This window comes from Lepidochelys olivacea (assembly GCF_965140295.1).
Source record: "Lepidochelys olivacea isolate rLepOli2 genome assembly, chromosome: 8".
In the NCBI taxonomy this organism is placed as follows: domain Eukaryota; kingdom Metazoa; phylum Chordata; order Testudines; family Cheloniidae; genus Lepidochelys; species Lepidochelys olivacea.
The window spans coordinates 106,694,649-106,718,936 of NC_140418.1; the positions used below are offsets into that span (position 1 = coordinate 106,694,649).

The window sequence follows — 24,288 nt, forward strand, 5'->3', positions numbered from 1 at the left end:
CAGGACCCTGCACTTATCCTTATTGAACCTCATCAGATTTCTTTTGGCCCAATCCTCCAATTTGTCTAGGTCCTTCTGTATCCTATCCCTCCCCTCCAGCGTATCTACCACTCCTCCCAGTTTAGTATCATCCGCAAATTTGCTGAGAGTGCAATCCACACCATCCTCCAGATCATTTATGAAGATATTGAACAAAACCGGCCCCAGGACCGACCCCTGGGGCACTCCACTTGACACCGGCTGCCAACTAGACATGGAGCCATTGATCACTACCTGTTGAGCCCGACAATCTAGCCAGCTTTCTACCCACCTTGTAGTGCATTCATCCAGCCCATACTTCCTTAACTTGCTGACAAGAATACTGTGGGAGACCGTGTCAAAAGCTTTGCTAAAGTCAAGATACAATACATCCACTGCTTTCCCTTCATCCACAGAACCAGTAATCTCATCATAAAAGGCGATTAGATTAGTCAGGCATGACCTTCCCTTGGTGAATCCATGCTGGCTGTTCCTGATCACTTTCCTCTCATGCAAGTGCTTCAGGATTGATTCTTTGAGGACCTGCTCCATGATTTTTCCAGGGACTGAAGTGAGGCTGACTGGCCTGTAGTTCCCAGGATCCTCCTTCTTCCCTTTTTTAAAGATTGGCACTACATTAGCCTTTTTCCAGTCATCCGGGACTTCCCCGCTTCGCCACGAGTTTTCAAAGATAATGGCCAATGGCTCTGCAATCACAGCCGCCAATTCCTTCAGCACTCTCGGATGCAACTCGTCCGGCCCCATGGACTTGTGCACGTCCAGCTTTTCTAAATAGTCCCTAACCACCTCTATCTCCACAGAGGGCTGGCCATCTCTTCCCCATTTTGTGATGCCCAGCGCAGCAGTCTGGGAGCTGACCTTGTTAGTGAAGACAGAGGCAAAAAAAGCATTGAGTACATTAGCTTTTTCCACATCCTCTGTCACTAGGTTGCCTCCCTCATTCAGTAAGGGGCCCACACTTTCCTTGGCTTTCTTCTTGTTGCCAACATACCTGAAGAAACCCTTCTTGTTACTCTTGACATCTCTGGCTAGCTGCAGCTCCAGGTGCAATTTGGCCCTCCTGATAACATTCCTACATGCACGAGCAATATTTTTATACACTTCCCTGGTCATATGTCCAACCTTCCACTTCTTGTAAGCTTCTTTTTTATGTTTAAGATCCGCTAGGATTTCACCATTAAGCCAAGCTGGTCGCCTGCCATATTTACTATTCTTTCGACTCATCGGGATGGTTTGTCCCTGTAACCTCAACAGGGATTCCTTGAAATACAGCCAGCTCTCCTGGACTCCAGGTCACAAGTCCCAAGGGAGGAATTCACCGTGGAGTGGGCACAGCACCGTTCAGTCCCATGTGAAGGGGCCAAGTCTGTCGCGTTGGCCTGGCAGCACCCTGCGGGAGACCCACACCTGGGTCTGGCTTTAAAAAAGCAAACTCCCTGGGCCGGATTCTGAGCTCCCTCATGCTGGTTTGACAACAGTGGAGTTACTCCTGGTTTCCACTGGCCTGATGGAGATCAGCATCTGGCTCTGTGTGCTGGGGGCCTCGGGGGTGAAACATGTGATGGCAGGATACGGGCTGACACCCAGAAGCCTCAAACGCCCTTCTCTGGTGCTGGGACTGGCTGAGAGTATAGACTGTCTGTGGCGACGGGAGAGCAGGAGCGCCTGTTCTCGCTATCGCAACACGTGAACCAGGAGGCATTCTGTGAACGGTGGCAAATTCAAACCCTCAGCTCATAGTGTGCCTGTGGAACTCACCGCTACAGGATGGCACTGAGGCCAAGAACTTAGTGAGATTCAAAGAGCGCCTGGATGTAGATCACAAGAACAGATGGAGGCGTTACTGTGGCAATGCTAAAAAAAGCAGGGTTGGGAGGGATAATCACCTCCTGCTCCAGGGTTTAAGCCAGTCTCTAGCTCATCGATCCCAGGTTGAGACCCAGATCGGCTCCCATCTGCCTGCTGCAGGGTTCTTACACCTTCCTCTGAGCACGTGGGGTTGGCCAGTGTCAGAGACGGATACTAGGCTAGATGGACTCAAGTCCGGCAATTCCTAGGTATCCCCAGGTGGTTCGGCCTGGGCCTAGGGGTGGGAGGGGGGTGGTTCCCTGAGATGGGACAAACCCAGAGAGAGGGCAGCAAAGTAAAGCGATAGGAGCCTGTCCGAGTAACCCCGCGCTGACCCCATTCATACACACCACACAACAGCCCCTAAATCAATTGCATCTTATTATTACAATATCAATATACAATATTCCTACAATAACACCATTGATTTTCTCGTCAGAGGCTGCACCCACGGCTGCTTTAAAGAGGAGGGAGTTAATAGTGGCCTCATTAAAAATCTATAGATTGCCCCCTCCCCCAAAAAGAAAAAGCCGTTTATATTCATTAGGGCTATTGAATATAAAGTAATATGTTTGTGTAGGACATTGGAGTAATGTGATAATCCGTCCGTGTATCAGGGAGAAATCCACTTAGCTGCCCTGTCAGCTTGACAAGAAGAATGTGCCCATAAAGTCAGGAATACATTGAGGGAAAGAGAGAGGAAGAGCGTGCGTGCGTGTGTGTACGTGCGTGTGCATGCGTGTGAGTGTGGGTTGGGCGCCAGGTGTGTGTGTGTGTGTGTGCGTGTGGGGGGGTTGGGCGCCAGGTGTGGGTGTGTGTGTGTACGTGCGTGTGTGTGGGTTGGGGGCCAGGTGTGTGTGTGTGTGTACGTGCACGCGTGTGTGTGTGTACGTGCGTGTGTGTGTGGGTTGGGCGCCAGGTGTGTGTGTGTACGTGCACGTGTGTGTGTGTACATGCGTGTGCGTGTGTGTGGGTTGGGCGCCAGGTGTGTGTGTGTACGTGCACGTGTGTGTGTGCGTGTGTGTGTGGGTTGGGCGCCAGGTGTGTGTGTGTGTACGTGCACGTGTGTGTGTGTGTGTACGTGCGTGTGCGTGGGGGGTTGGGCGCCAGGTGCGTGTGCATGTGTGTGGGTTGGGTGCCAGGTGTGGGGGTGTGTGTGTACGTGCATGTGCGTGTGTGTGGGTTGGGTGCCAGGTGTGGGGGTGTGTGTGTGTACGTGCGTGTGTGTGGGTTGGGCGCCAGGTGTGTGTGTGTACGTGCACGTGTGTGTGTGTGTGTGTACATGCGTGTGCGTGGGGGGGTTGGGCGCCAGGTGCGTGTGCATGGGGGGGTTGGGCGCCAGGTGTGTGTGTGTACGTGCACGTGTGTGTGTGTACATGCGTGTGCGTGTGTGTGGGTTGGGCGCCAGGTGTGTGTGTACGTGCACGTGTGTGTGTGCGTGTGTGTGTGGGTTGGGCGCCAGGTGTGTGTGTGTGTACGTGCACGTGTGTGTGTGTGTGTACGTGCGTGTGCGTGGGGGGTTGGGCGCCAGGTGCGTGTGCATGTGTGTGGGTTGGGTGCCAGGTGTGGGGGTGTGTGTGTACGTGCATGTGCGTGTGTGTGGGTTGGGTGCCAGGTGTGGGGGTGTGTGTGTGTACGTGCGTGTGCGTGTGTGTGGGTTGGGCGCCAGGTGTGTGTATGTACGTGCACGTGTGTGTGTGTGTACATGCGTGTGCGTGGGGGGGTTGGGCGCCAGGTGCGTGTGCATGGGGGGGTTGGGCGCCAGGTGTGTGTGTGTATGTGCATGTGCGTGGGGGGGTTGGGCGCCAGGTGTGTGTGTGTGTGTGTACATGCACGTGTGTGTGTGTACGTGCGTGTGCGTGTGTGGGTGGGTTGGGCGCCAGGTGTGTGTGTGTGTGTACGTGCGTGTGCGTGGGGTGGATGGGTGCCAGGTGTGTGTGTGTGTGTGCGTGGGGGGGTTGGGCGCCAGGTGTGTGTGTGTGTGTACGTGCGTGTGCATGGGGGGGTTGGGTGCCAGGTGTGTGTGTGTGTGTGCGTGGGGGGGGTTGGGCGCCAGGTGTGTGTGTGTACGTGCGTGTGCGTGGGGGGGTTGGGCGCCAGGTGTGTGTGTGTGTACGTGCATGTGCGTGGGGGGGTTGGGCACCAGGTGTGTGTGTGTGTATGTGCGTGTGCGTGGGGGGTTGGGTGCCAGGTGTGTGTGTGTGTGTGCGTGGGGGGGGTTGGGCGCCAGGTGTGTGTGTGTACGTGCGTGTGCGTGGGGGGGTTGGGCGCCAGGTGTGTGTGTGTGTGTGTGCGTGGGCGGGGGGGTTGGGCGCCAGGTGTGTGTGTGTGTACGTGCGTGTGAGTGGGGGGGTTGGGCGCCAGGTGTGTGTGTGTGTGCGTGGGGGGGGTTGGGCGCCTGGTGTGTGTGTGTACGTGCGTGTGCGTGGGGGGGTTGGGCGCCAGCTGTGTGTGTGTGTGCGTGGGGGGGGTTGGGCGCCAGGTGTGTGTGTGTACGTGCGTGTGCGTGGGGGGGTTGGGTGCCAGGTGTGTGTGTGTGTGTGCGTGGGGGGGGTTGGGCGCCAGGTGTGTGTGTACGTGCGTGTGCGTGGGGGGGGTTGGGCGCCAGGTGTGTGTGTGTGTACGTGCGTGTGAGTGGGGGGGGTTGGGCGCCAGGTGTGTGTGTGTGTGCACTTGTGTGCGTGCGTGTGTGGGTTGGACACCGTGTGTGTGTGTGCGTGTGGCATCATCATGTTTGTGCGTGTGTGTGTGCATACGTGTGTGTGTGGCACAGGTCTGGGTGTGTGCGTGTGTGAGTGTGTGCATACGTGTGTGTGTGGCACAGGTCTGGGTGTGTGCGTGTGTGTACAGACGTGTGCGTGGCACTAGGTGTGCATGCATGTGGGTGTCTGGCACCGGCTGTGCGTGTGCGTGTGCGTGCGTGTGGCACCAGGTGAGCCGTGTGTAAATTCGCGTGTGAGGGGCCCACGCGTGGGCACGTGCAGGTACGGCCCCAGCTGAGGGACGAGAGGCCGGCAGTCACAGCAGCGACAGTGCTGGGGCCTGGTTTACACCCGGGTGCGTCTGGAGTGAGTGCACCGGACTCAGAGGGGCAGACTTGCTCACTTTGGGTGAAACAAGGCCTAGGGCCCGCTCAGTCCAGCCCATGCCCTAGGCCCAGGCTCAAGCAGGACCTCGCCTTGCGCTGGGCGCTGGGCCCTGGGCCCGGGGTAGTTTCACCTTGGAGAAGGCCCAGCCCTGCCCCACGGGGGCCCGCTGGTGGGTTCCCAGCCTCCGGGCTGTGGAGTCCCCAGGCGAACACTAGGGGGAGCCCCGGCGAGTGGGAACGGGATGGGTGGGACGTGGGGCCAGCGCAGGGGAAGCAGTGGGGGCGGGATACCCAGAACCTGGCTGGGGAAGGGAGCAGTTTTGAGCCATGTGCCTGCTTCCTGCACAGACCGAGCCCGTGGGAAGATGGAGGTTGAGGGGTTTCCAGCCCTCCTCCCAGCATGCCCTGGGGCAGAGGCAGGGCTGGCGCATGGTGCAGGACCGTAGGTTGTATGTGGCAGGGGCCTGGGCACACTCGTGTTTTGCAGAGTCCTCCCCAGACAGCCGGGGCTGGCTCAAGTGAACCGGCACCCACAATTCAGGACGGGTGGTGACAGAGTGCAGAGGGGTCAGAGAAGAGCCGCGGGAGTGATTCGAGGGTTAGAAAACCTGCCTTGGAGTGACAGATGCAAGGAGCTCAGTCTGTTCAATGTAATAAAGAGCCGGTTCAGGGCTGACTCGATCCCAGTCCACTTTGGAAGAAATATTTACTCAGGGGCTCTCCGGGCTAGCAGAGACACGGCTAGCACGAGCCAGTGGCTGGGAGCTGAAGCCAGACAAATTCATACTGGGAATAAGGCGTCGGTTTTTAACAGTGAGGGTCATTAACCATGGGATGATTTCCCCAGGGTTGTGGTGGATTCTGTGTCCCTGGCCATGTTTAACACACCAGTGACTGTTTCTCTCCCAGACTTGCCCTAGGAGCTATTGTGGGGCAGGTCTCTGACCCGTGCTATGCAGGAGGTCAGACTAGCTCCCCACGAGGTCCCTTCCGGCCTGGGGATTTGGGGATCAGTGACTCCTGTGTAGGGGAGGAGACTCCTGAGCTCCTCACGACAGCTTCCCAGCAGCCTCTCAGACGCAGGCAACGAGTGGCCCGGCAAGCTCTGCTCTGCGAGGCCCAGGCTGGAGTCCTGGCACACCAGGCTTTGCTTCCCTGCCTTGCCCCCAGACCTGCAAAGCAGCGCGTGCCCCTAAGGGATGGGGCAGCCGAAGACATACCTGGAGGAGAGCAGGTGAATGCAGAACCTATGCCACTCTAGTAAACCCTGAACCTTTTCCACCTGCGACCGCCACCAACCCCTCGCCTCCCCCAAATTAATAGGACAAGAAACTGTCAAAGGAATCCACAACCCCCACAAAAATCCTCCCCCCAGCAGAGATTTCCCGGGGATGGGAGACGAGCCAGACTCCATGGACCCCTAGGCACTTGGCAGAGCTGATCCATTAGACATGGAAAGTGCCCAGATCCTCCGGTGATGGGCATCAGCGCAGAGGCCTAAGAGCCGCCGGTATTTCTGCATTCAGGTTTAGGGGCGTCAGGGTCCTGCTCTCAGGAGGCCTGTGTGCCTCACAGGCGTGTTCTCCCCACCCTAGGAGAAGGGCTTGCCTGGCTGTAGAGTGCCCGCAGGTTAGTAATGGCACAGGGGGCATCACAACCTTCCCGGCAATGGCACCAGAGCGAGGGTGCAGAGCGGAGAGGGTTTCCAGGCTCTGGGTGGGATGCTGAAAGCCCCGGAAAGGGTCACAGCTGTTCTCTGGGTGCCCACCCCACTTTGTCTAGGCACTCTGCTGCCTCCCCCTTGGGGGTGTGGTGTGCCCGTGGCTCTCCATGGCCGTCAGAGCAGCTGCCGGCCTGCGGGCTCACCCAAGGAGGGGGTGGCGCATAGAGAAAGCCGTCCCACCAGTGTGCTCCCAGGTTGTCGATTGCCATTTTTGGCACAGAAATGCCTTGCGCTGGGCACCACCGGGCAGCCTTGGAGGATTCCGTAGCGCGGATAATTCCCCAACCAGCCTCTGACGGGCTTCTTTTAAAAGCCGCTTTGGTTTTTTCCTTTGGAGTTTATGAAAATCTCCCGCTCTAATATCCCGAGAGCCAGCCTGTAATTGTGTTATTAAATCAATCGGAGCGGATTACATTGTAAAATCAATAGCCGGCTGTAATTGCATATTAGAAAGTTGGTCTGTTGTTGGGGAGGTTTTTTACATGGGTAATTGTCATACGCGTGTTTACCTTCGCGCTGGTTTGGAATCAGCCGAGCTAAATGACTTATGGCAGGCTTTGCACTCCAGCGTGATCACAGGCTTGTGTTCTTAGGGGGTGGGGAGTACTGCTCAGGGGGGACCCGTCTCACATCTGTATCTCATGGATCTGCCCGAACCCCAGCGGCCCGGAGAAAGGCCGCGGTGAAGCCACGGGCAGTCTCCCTCTGAGATCCAGGGACCTGGTGCTAAAGGAAGTTGTGGCTCTGGGTGGAATTTGCGGCATCTTTCTAAGAGGACGGAGCAGGGGTTCATAGAGCAGATCCTTGTGACCACTAGTCTGATCTGCATAAGATGCTGGAGCATCATCCTTCGCTGCCGGGGGCTGCCAGGCAGGGCTGCCCATTCACCGTTAGTTAATGCACTCGTTAGCGATTTGGAAGTGGGGAAGTGCAGCATACGGGAAGTGCAGGGTTTTGGCTGGAGGCTTGAGCACAGGATGGGGGCCCTGACGAGGCACCGCTGGCCGTGCCACGGGGTCTGGGGTTTGGCTGCGTGTCGTCCCAGTGGCATCCGTCTGCCCCAGCCCAACGCGTGGCTCCAGCACCGGAGCTCTGAGTGCCCTGGGTGTGTGTCTGCACCAGGGTAGGGCTCGGTCCTTGGGCAGGGAATAGCAGCTGGCTGGGGGGTGGGTTCTGGATACGGCTGCTGCGTGGGTGCCTCACTGCAGGGCCTGCCCGGGGAGTCCATGAAGCCTCTAGAACAGCTTGGGAAGGGAGGCCCTTGAGACAGTGCCAGGGACACGGCCGCAGCCTCCCCAGCAGACCCGCTCGACCGGCCCTAGCTGGAGTGGGGAGAGAGGCCAGGCCTGTCCACGGGGCACCGGGATTCCAGCCAGGCCAGATTCTCTCTCCTGCTGGTACCAGCGTGGTTAGCTGGCAGCTGGGAAGAGCTTAGCGCGCAAGCCTGGTCTCCGGGCTAGTTCCCCTGGCGTTTTCCTTGTGTCCCTGGCTGGCTGGGCCTCCAGCGTGTCATGTGGAGTGTGAGCCAGGCTCAGCAGCAGACGGCACTCCCCAGTGGCTTCTCACGGCTGGCATGAGCCGTTCCCTCCCAGCGCCTGGCTGGTGCCTTGTGTGGGACCTGGGGAGCGGCTGGCTGGGGCTCTCCGTGGGGCCTGATGTACCCCCCTTTTCAGGGAGTAGTGGGCGTGTTTCCTGACCCAGGAACTGAACCCTAAGCTCGGATCAGGGGCACTGCGCCAGGAGCAGTTAGTGTCGCGGCTTGGCCGGGGTGTGGGTAACGCTCCGTTGGACAAGGGAGCTTCTCCCACTAGCTTGGGGCCCTCAGGTCGAGGGGAAGAGATGGCGAGGGCATCAGGCGGCCTGCGCTCCCAGCCCTCCCTGGTGTGCGCGTGGGACAAGAATAGGCTGTCGAGCTTCCTGCGGCGACCCAGAAGCGTGGGTGCCAGCCTCCAGGCGGGCTGTGGGGAACCCGGGCACAACCCCCGCCGTGGCTGTGTGTTCTCTACTCGAACCCAGGACCGCGGGCGAACTCCTCCGGCGCTGTAACAGCCTCACCACAGCATCCCATGCAGTCCCCTTGCGGGTCTGACCTGTCTCACCACCCAGGGGAGCTGCCTTGACGCCAGATGGGCCCTTACACCAGGGATCACAGCAGCATTCAGGTTCCTCCCCATCCCAAAGGACCCAACACCTGTCCCAGGTCCACAGGCCCTCCCTCAGGCCTAGGTACCAGGCCAGCCTGCTCTCTTCTTCATTTTCCTCTTGCCGTCTGGAGGGCATTTCCCTACCGCCTGCCTGTTCCATCCCCGCTCTGCCAAAGACCCTGGGGTCCAAACCGGTGCTACCTGCAACGCACACCACCGCTGTCTGTACTGCAAGGGGGAGCCCACCTCACGTCCAGGGACAGGATCTGCCTCTCCGTTCCTGCCCGTACTCGGGAGACCAGGGTCTCCGCCTCAGGACATGCCTTATGGCCGCTGCCCTGGAACCGGCATTGGATCCTGGCCGGGGAACCCCCCCTGCACATCAGCCTGTGCAAGTGAAGAGCACTCCCCCCACCGCGAAGCCTCCATCGGGCACCAGTGCCACGGACCCCGTGCTGGGGCCTGGCCACGGACCAAGGAAGCATGCGCATAAGCGTGGCAGTGAGTCTAAGAAGGATTCGGCCCCGGCCCCGATGGAGCCACGTGTTCCGAGTCTCACCAGAGTGAGAAACGGTCACACCGATGGCCAGATCTGCCCATACCAATCACGGATTTTGCAACTCCACCAGCTGCGACTGCACCGAGTCCGGGAAACGGTCCCCAGACAGATGCAGTTCCCGGCACCAGCAGCGTCCAGCAGCCCTGTTGGCCCGTGGGAGACCTGGAAGCCCCCCGGGTCCCCATTGTTGTTTGCACTGGAGGGACTCCGGTCTCCACAGGCCCCAAGCCTATCCCCAAGTCGAAAGGACCCTTCCCGCGCTATGTTCCTGCTGCCCCCCGTTCCGGAGGGTCGAACGGCTCCACCACTTGGCGAGATTTCTGACTCAGATGCTGCGGATCCGACACACTCCACCACTCCTGTTCCCAAAGCGTGACTCCCAGGAGGTTCCGGCAGCACCGGGCACTTCCCCATCTTACCCACGGAGTTGGCATCCGGCACCCTGGTCACAGGCTACACAACAGCGGGGTCAAACGGCGCTCGTGGCCCCAATATTCACCCTCGGAATGGTCCTGCTCGGTTGGGGGGACTCCCCCAGGTCACCACCACAACCCTCGTCGGGTAGGTGCTCCGACAATGCGCTTGATCGGTTAGCCCAACCCCGATGGTACCAACGATCCGGAGAATCATCCCTCGTCTTCTCCAGGCGCAGCCCCTCTTCAGTCCCCTGCTCCCCACCGGCGGACTATCGCCAGTGCCAAGAATTGCTGCGGAGAACAGAGAGTGTCATGCAGGCGCCGAGTGTGTGTGTGCACCCTGGGTACGCGTGCGTGTAAGCGTGTGCGTGCGTGCCCTGGCGTGTGACACTCGTGCGTCGCTGTAAACTGCAGGGGCCGTGCGCTGTGCCAGCAGCCGCCTGACGGAATAATCCTTCCCCCCAGCTTCTTCGCGCCTCGCCAGGCGTGGTGTAAGTAACCACGCTTCTCCCTCAGCCCCGGCACGGCCGCCCGACGGCCTTCCACCCCCGGGCAGAGCTCGGCCGCCGGCCGACCTCCCCTGCGCCCCTCTGGCTGAGGTCATCACGCTGACCTCAGAGCGGGGACGCCTCCCAGAACCCCAGCCTGACTTGGACCTGCTTTGACCCAATCGGAGAGCAGCATGCAGCCGAGCCAATGCTTTGATGATTGGCTGAGCTGCCTGTGATGTCACAGTCTCCCCTCTGAACAAGGCGCCTGGATGCTGGTTTCTGCGTTTTTCCCGATATTCCGTTTTTCTCGCCTTTCTAAGCCGTCTCCGGAGGAATAATGAGGAGGTTGGCTCAGGCCACCTCTCCAGCCACCGCTGGGCCCCCAGCTGCCTCGTTACCCCAGGCTACGGGGGGAATTGAGGCACTGGCGTGCCCTGTGGCAGAGCCGGGAATGGAGCCAGGTCTCCGGTCCCAGCTCCGCCTCGCTCGTTTCTAAGCGGGGACCCTTCTCTCATTGCGGGGTTCGGTGCTCTGTGAAACGCCACAGGGAAACTGGCTGATAACAGCGCTTTGCGTACCTGGGGATCTGAGCGTGCTCGGCAGACATCCTGGGGGGTTCTATGTCCTCAGACCCAGGGTACACACGGGGAAACCGAGGCACAGAGCAGCGGCTGTGCGGAGCCAGGCATACAGCCCTGAACTCATTCACAGCTGTTACAGCCTGAAGAAACCCCTGTGGCCATTTGGTCTGACCTCCTGCGTAGTCCATGGCTGTGCCTGGCCCATCTGGCTAGAGCAGAGCCTGTGGAAAGAGACGGCTAAATCCTGGCCCAACGGCCTTGGTTGACCCACTCGGTGACATTCCTCCCAGAAGAACAGGCATGCCATGCCATCACCGCCTTCCTGCCCTTTGCATTCGCTTGCCCCCCCACACCTCGGCGCTGATCCCAGGGAGTGGAAAGGGGACAGGGCAGCTTCCACCTGGCTCCTGGGGAAGGGATCTCTTCCTCCAGCCCCATCTTCGGGGTGTCGCTGGTAACCAGAGGGAGGCAGCTGGCTGATGGTGGCCCGTCCCTGTGAAAGGGACGGGAGTAGGGGCTAGTGGTTAGAGCAGGGTACCTGGTTCCCAGTCCCAGTGCTGCAGTGGATTTGCTGTTTGACTGGGGCTCTCTGTGGGCCGGGGCTCCGGCCCGGCCCTGGGGATGGGGAGCGTGAAGGGAATGACTGTAAAGCGCAGGGCGCCTGTAGTCCGTGATTCCCCAGCAGCGAGGGGATGCGAGCCTTCCGCTGGGCTGGGGGTGGTCCCAGTGCAGCCCTGTCTGTGAGCCACCAAATGACCATTGGGTTTATTTCTTCCAAGGGGGCAAGTTCTCCCCGTGTTCCTTAGGTGAGAGCGATTGGCAAAGGCCTCGACTCCCTGTGCACACACACCCCCGTCCTGTCCTCTCCCGGCTGAGCCAGACCGTGGGAAAGGGGTGAGACGGGGCAAGCGGCGGGTCTGTTACAGAGCCGTGCTGGCGGCTGGGCTGCTGGGCAGGAGAGTCGTGCTCACTGCTAGCGTTTTGGGGGTGTAACCCCCTCCTTCAGCTTGAACGGACCAACATTTCCTGCACCTGGGTGCGGGGTGGGACCATCCTGCTAGGTCAGAGCTGAGCCTCCCACCCAGCGCCCGCAGGCTGTCCAGGGAGCTTTGCGTGCTGGCCCCATGCCCTGGGGGGAAGCTGCAGGGCACGGAGCAGGAGCCCGGCTCTCTCCAGGTGGGGGGCTCCACATGGGGTCAGCATGGCGGGGGCCAGGCTGGGGGTGTTGGAAGCTCAGGAGAAAGGAATCGTGGGGCAGAGCAGTCCTGGAAACCCCTGCCCCAGATCCCCCAGGGCGGACATGGGGTAGAGACTGGCACTGGCAGATGGACAGTACAGAAAACCCGATCTTTCCATGTGGTCTGTGGGGCGCTCATCATGGGAACCCTTCACCCACCCATAAACCCCTCACTTGGGACAGAAGCTGTCTGAATTCCCAGCACAGACAGGCTGCCCGTCTGCCTGAGTCCTTCTGCAGTGCCCATCCCCATAGCATCGAGCCCCCGTGCCGGTCCCTGCTTGGCCTGCACCCATGGATGGGCGGAGGGGAGTTGGCTCAGTCCCAGCAAGAGGGAGAAGTGGGTGAATGTGGGGGAGGGGGAAGGACCTGAATCCTAGAGGGGGTGTAGGGCTGTGTTTGGGGAGGGGCGCCAGGCTCCAATCCCCCCGTCAGTCGTGCCCGGCATTCCTGGCTGTGCAGAGGCTGGGGGGATGGGTTGGCCATTCAGGATGAGCTTGGGGCCGGGCGTTGGAGCAGGACTGGCTGCCCCGGGCTGGGCGGGGCTGGGCGGGGCCGGTGGGTTTCCTGGTGGCGCGTCCCAGCTCGTGGCGTTCCAGGGGTGGCACCACTCGCGTTGCCGGGCGGCTGTGTCTGACCTAGGCAGAGGCCCTGGGGCTCCAGCCGGGTGGGGGGCGCGAAACGATCCCGCAGAGCAGTTCGGTGCCCGGGAGGGAGCCCAGCTGGCCAGGGAGTCACTGTGCAATCGCACTGCTGCACAGAGCCCTGCATCCCTGGCCCTCGCCCCCCGGCCAGGCCGCAGCGGGAGGCAGAGTGCTGGGGAAGGGGGGCCTTGAGGACGTGATGGGGTGCAGGGGGCTCCCCCTGACTCCGGGCAGGCAGGGTTGTCCCAGTGGCACCCAGAGCACCCAGAGCTCACACCCCATGCTGCACAGCGCCCCATAGCTCCAGCACCCCCAGACGCACGTCCCAGGGTGCGCAGCCAGGGCAGCTCTGTCCTTCTGGAGCCAGCCCCGCCCCCAGCACCCAAAGGGTTAAGCAGAGCCCCGGTGGGTTAGCGGGGAGATCAAAGCCTCTTCTCATTGCTAAGCGGCTGTGGGTGGCACCGGGCAGCAGCGGGCAGGGCTCTGCCTGGTCCCGGCACACAGCACTCTGTCACCAGCCCGGCTGCTGTCTCTGAGACAGTGAAATATGGGCACAATTAGCCCGGATACAGTTCAATTATGATAAACAGCATTTGCACCCTTTAAGCCGTGATTAAAAGGCCTCCTCCCATTGATAGAGAGACCTAATTTCACATTATTATCGCTCCAGCTTGGTTATAAAGCACTCCCTGGATTTACCCTCCCGAGATGAATGTGGAGGCTTCTTTATCATTTACACATCAGTAATGATGCGGCTTTCCCTCGCCCAGAACATCCATCCGCGGTGCCGAGGTGGGGGCTGTGCCCCCCCTCGCCCCCCGCCGGCGTGGCACGCTCTCCCCACGGCAGCCGGGCTCCGCTGCCACACGCAAGTGGGCAAAGTCACCCTTACGGTAACAGCTTGATAAATGGCCGGGCGGTAATGAAATGGAGACATCAAGGCGTGGGGCGAGGAAGAGAGAGTGGTAATCAGAGGGAGTGGAGCTGTCCCGAATCGGAGGGGAGCGGGAAGAAGGATCGCCTCTCTGCTGTGTGCTGTCAAGGGAGAAATTACACATTTACTCTTGCTTTTTCTTAAGGAGACGGCCCCCATAGATCAAAACATGGATTTACAAGCCAATTTTCAACATGAAATATAGACACCAGGAATCAATTTAAGCCCAGCTTCTATTTTAGCAAACGGTGCCTGCGTTTAGTCCCAGGTAAATAACACAAGCAGGCACCGTTCCTCCCGCCTCGCCACCCGCAGCCTCTCTGCTCCCGCACCATCGCAGCTCCCCAGTGCCAATCCCACCGCCGGCAACGGGCAGCACCGTCCTCGCCAGCCCAGCCCTGCTCCAGAGCACACCGCCTCCCGGAGCTGGGGCAAGGAGCTCTTCGGGGGAAGGCTTCGGCCCTGCCTGCTTCCCCCGGCCCTTGACATGAGAGCCAGCTCCTGCAAGGGAAAGTGGCGTTGGCCAGCAGAACTCCTGGCCACAGGCAGGTCAGAGGATCGGATGCTTGGGCTGGATAATTGAATCTTGGTCTCTACGTGAGCTAAGCTTAGGGACACCAGCACGTGGGCTGGCTCTTTGTCCGAGGACAGCACATGGAGGTCCCCACTGAGATCAGGGGCCTGCTGGGGTGGGGAGGTCCCCAGTGAGATCAGACAGCCCCGGCCCTAATGAGCTCCCAGCCACATAACCCGAAGAGATGAAGGGCAGGCGGAAGGGACGGGGCCGAGGCCGGTGCAGGAATCTGGCCTGTGCAGCATGCAGTCACAGCTGGCCAGGTGAGCCGTGGGAGCAGGGTTTCGTCCTGTCTGGGGACAAGCATCCAGCTCCCAAACCGGCTGGGCCCCTGGGTCCAAGACAGCGAGCCCTGGGTCCGCCACTGCCACTGGGTTAGGGAGGGGAGCAGAGTCCGGGGAAATCGGCAGGTCTCAGGCGGGGGCAGGATGGCAGCATGGTCGCATCAGGCCCTGCATGTGCAGACGGAGCGTCCCGTGCTGGGGGCAAACACTGGGCCCGGGCCCTGGCCCAGGGCGGGTCATAAGACCCGTGGAGAATGGGGGTGGGACGGCGGGGAGCCCGGGGGTGGTTGGCGCTGGGGAGCGATCGGGGGTGGGGCGGCGGGGAGCCCGGGGGTGGTTGGCGCTGGGGAGCGATCGGGGGTGGGGAGCCCGGGGGTGGTTGGCGCTGGGGAGCGATCGGGGGTGGGGCGGCGGGGAGCCCGGGGGTGGTTGGCGCTGGGGAGCGATCGGCGGCGGGGAGCCCGGGGGTGGTTGGCGCTGGGGAGCGATCGGGGGTGGGACGGCGGGGAGCCCGGGGGTGGTTGGCGCTGGGGAGCGATCGGGGGTGGGGAGCCCGGGGGTGGTTGGCGCTGGGGAGCGATTGGGGGTGGGGCGGCGGGGAGCCCGGGGGTGGTTGGCGCTGGGGAGCGATCGGGGGTGGGGCGGCGGGGAGCCCGGGGGTGGTTGGCGCTGGGGAGCGATCGGGGGTGGGACGGCGGGGAGCCCGGGGGTGGTTGGCGCTGGGGAGCGATCGGGGGTGGGACGGCGGGGAGCCCGGGGGTGGTTGGCGCTGGGGAGCGATCGGGGGTGGGGAGCCCGGGGGTGGTTGGCGCTGGGGAGCGATTGGGGGTGGGGCGGCGGGGAGCCCGGGGGTGGTTGGCGCTGGGGAGCGATCGGGGGTGGGACGGCGGGGAGCCCGGGGGTGGTTGGCGCTGGGGAGCGATCGGGGCCACACGGCAGGGCTGGGGTTACCCCTAACCCCGGGAGAGGATCGAGGGCTGTGGGGGGGCCAGGGGCTCAGAGCGTGCCCACTGGGCGGTGTGAAGGCATCGTGGGGGGGGGGGCATGAATGTGACATGAGCCTCCCGGGCGCGGATGGGGCCACAGGTGCAGAACGGCAGCTGCTCTCTAGGGACGCCCGCTGACTGGTCTGTGGGCCCGCGGGGCGGGTGGGCTCCGTCCCTCCCTCCCAGAGGTGACACGTGCTGGGACGTGGCTCTGGGGGCTGCGCTCGGCCTCCGCCACCTCCTCTCCCATCACGGCTGCTGCTTCCCTGGACAGGGCCCTGCCCGACCCCACCCGCTGGCACGTCGGTCCCCAGAGCCCTGCCCCCCGCAGCCCTCCTGGCAGGAGAGGGTCTGGCCAGGCCCCGCAGGACCGGCCTCTGGGGGCACTTGCTGGGGACCCAGGCCCAGATCCTCAGAGGGTTCAGGCACCGAACCAGCCCTGAGTTCAGTGGGCGTTAGGGGCCCACGTACCTTGCAGGGTCTGTGCCCTCGCCCTGCCTGCGACTGCCTCTGTGGCTCAACTGGCATGTCCACATGCAGCGCCCCCTGCTGCCGGCTGTGTGCGCCCAGCGCTGTCTGACGGGCCCCGGGTGCCGGGGGGGGGGTGGCACGTGACACACGGCGCCCCCTGCTGGTGGCTGTGGGACTGGCCGGCCCCGGGTGCGGGGGGGGGCGGGGGTGGCACGTGACACGCGGCGCCCCCTGCTGGTGGCTGTGGGACTGGCCGGCCCCGGGGGGGGGGGGCACGTGACACGCGGCGCCCCCTGCTGGTGGCTGTGGGACTGGCCGGCCCCGGGGGGGGGGTGGCACGTGACACACGGCGCCCCCTGCTGCTGGCTGTGGGACTGGCCGGCCCCGGGTGCGGGGGGGGGCGGGGGTGGCACGTGACACGCGGCGCCCCCTGCTGGTGGCTGTGGGACTGGCCGGCCCCGGGTGCGGGGGGGGCGGGGGTGGCACGTGACACACGGCGCCCCCCCCACTGCTGGCTGTGGGACTGGCCGGCCCCGGGGGGGGGGCGGGTGGCACGTGACACACGGCGCCCCCTGCTGCTGGCTGCGGGACTGGGCTGCAGGGGGCCCGGGGGGGGCGGGTGGCACGTGACACGCGGCGCCCCCTGCTGCTGGCTGCGGGACTGGCCGGCCCCGGGGGCGGGGGGGGGCGGGGGTGGCACGTGACACGCGGCGCCCCCTGCTGGTGGCTGTGGGACTGGCCGGCCCCGGGTGCGGGGGGGGGCGGGGGTGGCACGTGACACGCGGCGCCCCCTGCTGCTGGCTGCGGGACTGGCCGGCCCCGGGGGGGGAGCGGGGGGGGCACGTGACACGCGGCGCCCCCTGCTGGTGGCTGTGGGACTGGCCGGCCCCGGGTGCGGGGGGGGGCGGGGGTGGCACGTGACACGCTGCGCCCCCTGCTGCTGGCTGCGGGACTGGGCTGCAGGGGGCCCGGGGCGACGCGTGTGCCCCGGCGGGTCGCCGGGCAGGCTGCCGAGTCGCAGCGCGCTCACCCTCCGGGAATGCCGATCTCCGGCCCGGGCCCAGCTGAGCAGGACGAGGCCCAGCTGGGCCCCAGCGGCCAGGATGTGAGCCCGGCGGAAGCCGCTCCGGACGGGGCCTCCGGCAGCCGGCCGGGGTCGCAGGGCAGAGCGCCGGCAAGCTGGGCCCGGCGAACCGGGGGGGGGGGGTGTTACAGGGAAACTAACTCAGAGGGGACAGGGCCTGTAAAGGGCTGGGACAGCGGGCGCCGAGCTGGGCCGGGGGGCAGGACAAAGGCAGGAGCAGCCCCAGGGAGACCCGCCGGAGGCCCTGGAGCGAGGGGCTGAGTCGGGGGGCTGGCAGAGCCAAGCTGCGTTGCTCGGCCTGGGGACGGTGCCGGGGGACTCGCTCCCTGCCCCTGAGTGTGTGACGGGGGAGGCCCCGGGACGGTGCAGGCGTCGGGCTGGGGGCACCGTGGGACAGAGGCTGCCGTGGAATTCCCCCATGGGGGAGGCATGGCAGTCCCCGGACCAGTCACGCTGGGGGGGGGCTGGGGAATCAGCCCCCCCAAGGAGCCGAGCTCCCACACGTGACCCGGCCCCGGGGGCGTGGGCAGGGAAGGCGCCTGCTCCCAGACGGGATGAGATGGCAGAGCCTGCCGGTGTGCAGCTGGCACAGGGCTGTTGTGGGGTCACTGGTGCCAAGCTGCTCCCAGGATGTCATTGTCGCAGGGCCAGGCCCCGGGGGTCGTGAGCGTAGGGCCGGGCCAGGGGGGGTTGTTACTGTAGGGCCGGGCCAGGGGGGGTCGTGATCGTAGGGCCAGGCCGGGGGGGTTGTTACTGTAGGGCCGGGTCAGAGGGGGTCGTGATCGTAGGGCCGGGCCAGGGGGGGTTGTTACTGTAGGGCCGGGCCAGGGGGGGTCGTGAGCGTAGGGCCGGGCCAGGGGGGGGTTGATACTGTAGGGCCGGGTCAGGGGGGGTCGTGATCGTAGGGCCGGGTCAGGGGGTTTATTACTGTAGGGCCGGGTCAGGGGGGGTCGTGATCGTAGGGCCGGGCCGGGGGGGGTTGTTACTGTAGGGCTGGGTCAGGGGGGGTCGTGATCGTAGGGCCGGGCCAGGGGGGGTTGTTACTGTAGGGCCGGGTCAGGGGTCGTGATCGTAGGGCTGGGCCAGGGGGGGTTGTTACTGTAGGGCCGGGTCAGGGGTCGTGATCGTAGGGCCGGGCCAGGGGGGTTGTTACTGTAGGGCCGGGTCAGGGGGGGTCGTGATCGTAGGGCCGGGCCGGGGGGGGTTGTTACTGTGGGGCCGGGTCAGGGGGGGTCGTGATCGTAGGGCCGGGCCGGGGGGGGTTGTTACTGTAGGGCCGGGCCAGGGGTCGTGATTGTAGGGCCGGGCCGGGGGGGGTTGTTACTGTAGGGCCGGGTCAGGGGGGGTCGTGATCGTAGGGCCGGGCCGGGGGGGGTTGTTACTGTGGGGCCGGGTCAGGGGGGGTCGTGATCGTAGGGCTGGGCCAGGGGGGGTTGTTACTGTAGGGCCGGGTCAGGGGGGTTCGTGATCGTAGGGCCGGGCCAGGGGGGTTGTTACTGTAGGGCCGGGTCAGGGGGGGTCGTGATCGTAGGGCCGGGCCGGGGGGGTTGTTACTGTAGGGCCGGGTCAGGGGGGGTCGTGATCGTAGGGCCGGGCCGGGGGGGGTCGTGATCGTAGGGCCGGGCCGGGGGGGGTTGTTACTGTAGGGCCGGGCCAGGGGTCGTGATCGTAGGGCCGGGCCGGGGGGGTTGTTACTGTAGGGCCGGGTCAGGGGGGGTCGTGATCGTAGGGCCAGGCCAGGGGTCGTGATCGTAGGGCCGGGCCGGGGGGGTTGTTACTGTAGGGCCGGGCCAGGGGGGTCGTGATCGTAGGGCCGGGCCGGGGGGGTTGTTACTGTAGGGCCGGATCAGGGGGGGTCGTGATCGTAGGGCCGGGCCAGGGGGGGTCGTGATCGTAGGGCCGGGCCAGGGGGGGTTGTTACTGTAGGGCCGGGCCAGGGGTCGTGATCGTAGGGCTGGGCCAGGGGGGGTTGTTACTGTAGGGCCGGGTCAGGGGGGGTCGTGATCGTAGGGCCGGGCCAGGGGGGGTCGTGATTGTAGGGCCGGGCCGGGGGGGGTCGTGATTGTAGGGCCGGGCCAGGGGGGTTGTTACTGTAGGGCCGGGTCAGGGGGGGTCGTGATCGTAGGGCCGGGCCAGGGGGGTTGTTACTGTAGGGCCGGGTCAGGGGGGGTCGTGATCGTAGGGCCGGGCCAGGGGGGGTCGTGATCGTAGGGCCGGGCCAGGGGGGTTGTTACTGTAGGGCCGGGTCAGGGGGGGTCGTGATCGTAGGGCCGGGCCAGGGGGGTTGTTACTGTAGGGCCGGGTCAGGGGGGGTCATGATCGTAGGGCCGGGCCGGGGGGGGTTGTTACTGTAGGGCCGGGTCAGGGGGGGTTGTTACTGTAGGGCCGGGTCAGGGGGGGTCGTGATCGTAGGACTGGGCCAGGGGGGTTGTTACTGTAGGGCCGGGTCAGGGGGGGTCGTGATCGTAGGACTGGACCAGGGGGGTTGTTACTGTAGGGCCGGGTCAGGGGGGGTCGTGATCGTAGGGCCGGGCCAGGGGGGGTCGTGATCGTAGGGCCGGGCCAGGGGGGTTGTTACTGTAGGGCCGGGTCAGGGGGGGTCGTGATCGTAGGACTGGACCAGGGGGGTTGTTACTGTAGGGCCGGGCCAGGGGGGGTCGTGATCGTAGGGCCGGGCCAGGGGGGTTGTTACTGTAGGGCCGGGCCAGGGGGGGTCGTGATCGTAGGGCCGGGCCAGGGGGGTTGTTACTGTAGGGCCGGGTCAGGGGGGGTCGTGATCGTAGGGCCGGGCCAGGGGGGTTGTTACTGTAGGGCCGGGTCAGGGGGGGTCGTGATCGTAGGGCCGGGCCGGGGGGGGTCGTGATCGTAGGGCCGGGTCAGGGGGGGTCGTGATCGTAGGGCCGGGCCAGGGGTCGTGATCGTAGGGCCGGGCCGGGGGGCGTTGTTACTGTAGGGCCGGGCCAGGGGTCGTGATCGTAGGGCCGGGCCGGGGGGGGTCGTGATCGTAGGGCCGGGCCAGGGGGGTTGTTACTGTAGGGCCGGGTCAGGGGGGGTCGTGATCGTAGGGCCGGGCCGGAGGGGGTTGTTACTGTAGGGCCGGGTCAGGGGGGGTCGTGATCGTAGGGCCGGGCCGGGGGGGGTCGTGATCGTAGGGCCGGGCCGGGGGGCGTTGTTACTGTAGGGCCGGGCCGGGGGTCGTGATCGTAGGGCCGGGCCGGGGGTCGTGATCGTAGGGCCGGGCCGGGGGGGGTTGTTACTGTAGGGCCGGGCCGGGGGTCGTGATCGTAGGGCCGGGCCGGGGGTCGTGATCGTAGGGCTGCAGGTGGGGCAGGGTTAATCGGTGGCTTTTTTTATAGGCGTTTACTCTGGAGCGTAACGACCTCACCTGCGGCTCTGGCGCCCCGTGGCCCTCCCTGTCTCCTGGGAGCTGCCCTAGGCTGCTGGGCAGCCGTGGGGTCGTTTGCACTGCCCAGGCAGGCCGTGTGCCCCGTTAGCCGTTACCCCATGGGGGAGCCAACAAGCACACGCCCTACCCGGCAGGGGCCAGCATCCCTGCCTGCCGCACCCCTCGGCGAGGGGCGTCCCCACCGTCAATCCCCAGCCAGCCGCTCAGCGGCTGGGTGCGCCCGAGGGCCGCGTTTCTAACCCCCCGGCGCTGCGGGGCCCCCGTGCCGACGGCGGGGCTGGCTCGGGCGCTTTGCGAGGGGCTCTGCCGTCCCCAGGCGCGGGGGTCAGGCGTCCTGCCTCGGCCCAGGGGGCCGGCCCTCAGCCCGGCTCTGCTCTCTCCGCAGATGACTGTAAGAACATCGCTAACATCATGAAGACGCTGGCCCATAGAGGCTTCATCTTCAAGCAGACCTCCAAACCCTTTTGATCGGCGGGGCGGGCCGGACAGGGCTGCATGCGGCCGGCTCCTCCGCTGCGGGAGGACGGGCGAGCGCATTCGAACGGCAACCGAGGGCAGAGGCAACGCCACACCCAGCTCCGCTGCTCTGCCAGCAGAGGTTGTACATACGGAAAGGAAAATCTCTGTGTAGACCCGACGTGGACCCCCCTGTCTGGGCTGCTCCGGCCATCGCCCGCCACGCCCCCGGAGCCGCCCACGGCGCTTCTACCACCTGGTTAGAGCTCTGGTTCCTTCTTCTTTCTGTGCCCCTGGTTTCCGTTGCCCCCGCGTGCCCCCCGGCCGTGGGCCGCCCTCTTTCTGTTCTGTGTTTGTTCCCCTGTGGCCAGGCCCTGCCGGGCGCTGCCGGGCGACCCGCCAGCGCTGCGTGGCGGCTCCCGCCTGACATGGCCACAGGAGCCGTGCCCCCCGCCCTGCCCCTCCCAGCCCGCTCCTCGCCCCTTCGCCGTGAACACTAACCCCGACCCCGCTGTGTGTCCCCGCAACCCGGCTTTCTGCTCCAGCTCAAATGCCTGTATTCTCTGCCCGCCGGCTCGCCAGCCAGGGCTCCGGGCAGGGGGCGGGCGGCGGCAGGCCGCCTGGCCCTTCCGCTCGTGGCTCTCCCAGGGGGCAGGAGGGGGGCTCCTGCCCGCCCCCCTCCCCCCCCCCGGCCAAAGCGGTTCCAGCTCCTGGGGGCACCAGGTCCATTGCTGGCAGTGGACGCACCAGCGAGTGTACACGGAACAACGGTCATTCCTCTGCCCCCCAGTCCCACCGCCCCAGGCACGGGGTCCGTCCGCTGCGTGAGCGCCCCCTCCCCTGCCCGCCCGCTGAGCTGCAGCTCTGCCCTCGCCTGCCCCATTCCCCGCCGGCCGGGCTCTGCCCCTCGCAGGCTCCCTGCCAGGCTCAGCAGCAGCTGGCTTGTTGCCTCTTCCCCTCCGACCGGGGGGACTTGGGCCCCGTCCATCCAGGTGGGTTGTGGGGCAGGCCGAGAGGCCGTCCCCCCTCGGACCCCAGGCTCCGTGGCAGCAGGGCCATGGAGGTCCTGCGGCTCAGCCAGGACGCCAGATCCCTGCTGAGCCGAGGCCTCGCCTGGCGCTGGCCCGTGGTGATGCTCCGGTGCCCACGCTCACGTGGCCCCGTGACCCGCCAGCGCCCGGCTCCCTCCCGCCCCGCAGCCGGGGGCTGAGCCGGCTCGGTCGCCAGAAAGAAAATACAGGCACTGAACGTAGCGGTAAACAACTGCATGGTGTGTGGTGTCCAGCTCAACCAGCCGATAACGCAAACCCACCATCCCCATCGTCTAGTTCTCCCGATCCTTGCTGTAAATGTGCCACATGAATAAAGTTTGGGGAAAAAGGTGTGTGCGTGTGCGTGTGCGGGGGCCAGGGGCTGTGGGGCATGGGAGGTGGGGGGTGCGTGCAGGGGCCTGGGACTCGCGGGAGGGGGCGAGAAGGGGCTGTGGGGCAGGGCAGGAGAGGGTGCATGCAGGGGATGGGGGAGTCGTGGGGCCCCGGGCTGCCCCAGTGCTGCGGGAGGGAGCTAAGGCCCCCCCCGTCTGCGAGGGGCTGGGGCCCGGAGGTGGTGGAGAGGCCCCCCAAGCAGGTCCCTGGCCCCCGAGAGGGCAGGGCCGGGGCAGAGGCGTTACAGCCGGCTCTGACCCCGCTGCAGGCCGGCGGCTGCTGGGTGCGGCTGGTTCCCGCCCCGCGAGTGGCTCAGCCTGGCTGGCCTGGCAGAGGGGCCTCCCTGGCTCAGTGAGCACCGAGCTAGGCCCCGCTAACGGCTGCACCCCAATGTCACCGGCACCCCCAGAGCCGGGCCGGGACCCCGGGCCCTCTGGAGTCTCAGCCCCGGGGCGCAAGGCGCTCCTGTCCCGCTGGGGTGGGGGCCCACAGTGCGAGGCCTCCTGGGTGGGGCCCAGCCACGTGCCCTGGGACGAACCCACGACTGGCAGCGCTCACGCCCGCTGGGGGGACAAGTCCCTTGAGGTGCGCTCCCCTCGCCCCCGCCAGCTCTGCCAGCCTCAGCCCTGCAGGCCCCCCCCGCCCCTTCGCAGTGGGGAAGGGGCCCATCTCCCCCTCCCCTACCCGCAGAGCCCTGCAGCCCACAAGCCCCTGGGCTGCTCCGCGTCCTCTGCCCCCCCAGACACTGCCGCGCCCCTGCCCCCCTCACCCTGCAGGGCACAGGGGACCACCAGCCTCCGCCCCACCCTGCTGTTCCAGCCCCTAAATTGGCGGGGGGGATTCCCATCAGCCTTGGCTACAAGGGTGGGGCGGTTTGCTCTGGGGCTCAGGCTTTGAGGGGGGCTGGGCTGCACCCTCCCAGCAGGGCTGTACTGCAGAGAGCTCATTTGCCCCATGAGCAGTGGGGCGGGGGATCTGGTTCTTGGGGCTAAGGGGGGGGAGCTGCTGCGTTGGGGCCTGGCTGCCGGCACCCCGTGCTCAGTTGGGGGGCGGGGGGGCAGGGACAGATCCCGGCAGCCAGCTCTGTGCTCAGCTCTACCCCCGGGGCAGAGGGGGCCCTGCTCCACCCGGCCCCAGGGCGGCGCTGTCAGCCCCCCGAGGCCAGGGAATGAACAGGGCGAGGCCTGGCCTGGCAATTCTGTGGGGGCACCCAGCGGACAGGGAGGGAGGGGTTTGGTCGGGGGGGGAGAGACATGGGAGGGTAGTGGATGCAGTTCTGTGGGAGCCCCCTTCCCAATTGCGCCCGCAACTCTGGGGACCGGGAGGCACCGATAGCCCCCGTGGGTCACTCCCTGGAGGCCTGGTGGTGCCTCAGCCCGCCCCATGCCGGAGAGCCCTGCAGATGACACACAACACGCAGCCAGCAGCACCTGTGTGCCCCCCGCCCCTGCCAAGCACTGCCCCCCCCCGCCCGCTGCTCACCAGGCCTGTGCCCCAGCCCCCTCGCCGCCCGCAGGCCTGAGTGGGTGCCACGTTACAGCCCCTGCCGCCAGCTTGGTGAGCGCCCAGAGCCAGCCCAGATGCCGTGGGGATGGGCAGGGTGCTCCGAGGGCGTCCTGTCCCACTACGCAGCTCGCAGAGCTTTGGGGGGCAGCGAGAGGCGACGAGGCCACGTGCCACGTCGCTGGCCGGCCTGCGGCTGTTTCCTCGCCTGAGCGCTGGCATTTCCCGGCCCGCACTCCCCCTCCCGGCCAGCCTAGGCACCACGTGGAGCCCAGACCGTCAGCGCCATCCAACGGCGCCCGGGCCGGCTGACACATCGCTGGAATACCGGTGCCCAGCGGGCTGGACGTGGTGGTGGACTCGGCCCTTACTGAGAGCTGCCCCCCGCAGCCCTTA

At 65.2% G+C, this 24,288-nt stretch overlaps 1 protein-coding gene across 4 annotated transcripts in view; it reads left to right on the plus strand.

Moving 5' to 3' along the window:
* The window catches only part of ERI3 (ERI1 exoribonuclease family member 3), a 242,434-nt gene extending 220,085 nt beyond the window's left edge, over window positions 1-22,349 (plus strand). For all 4 annotated transcript variants that reach the window (XM_084637140.1, XM_084637141.1, XM_084637142.1 and 1 more), the window contains exon 8: window positions 20,895-22,349. In XM_084637140.1, the coding sequence (XP_084493266.1) occupies window positions 20,895-20,977 (83 nt within the window). In that variant the 3' untranslated portion in view covers window positions 20,978-22,349. The remainder of the gene's footprint in view (window positions 1-20,894) is intronic.
* Window positions 22,350-24,288: the final 1,939 nt, after the last annotated feature.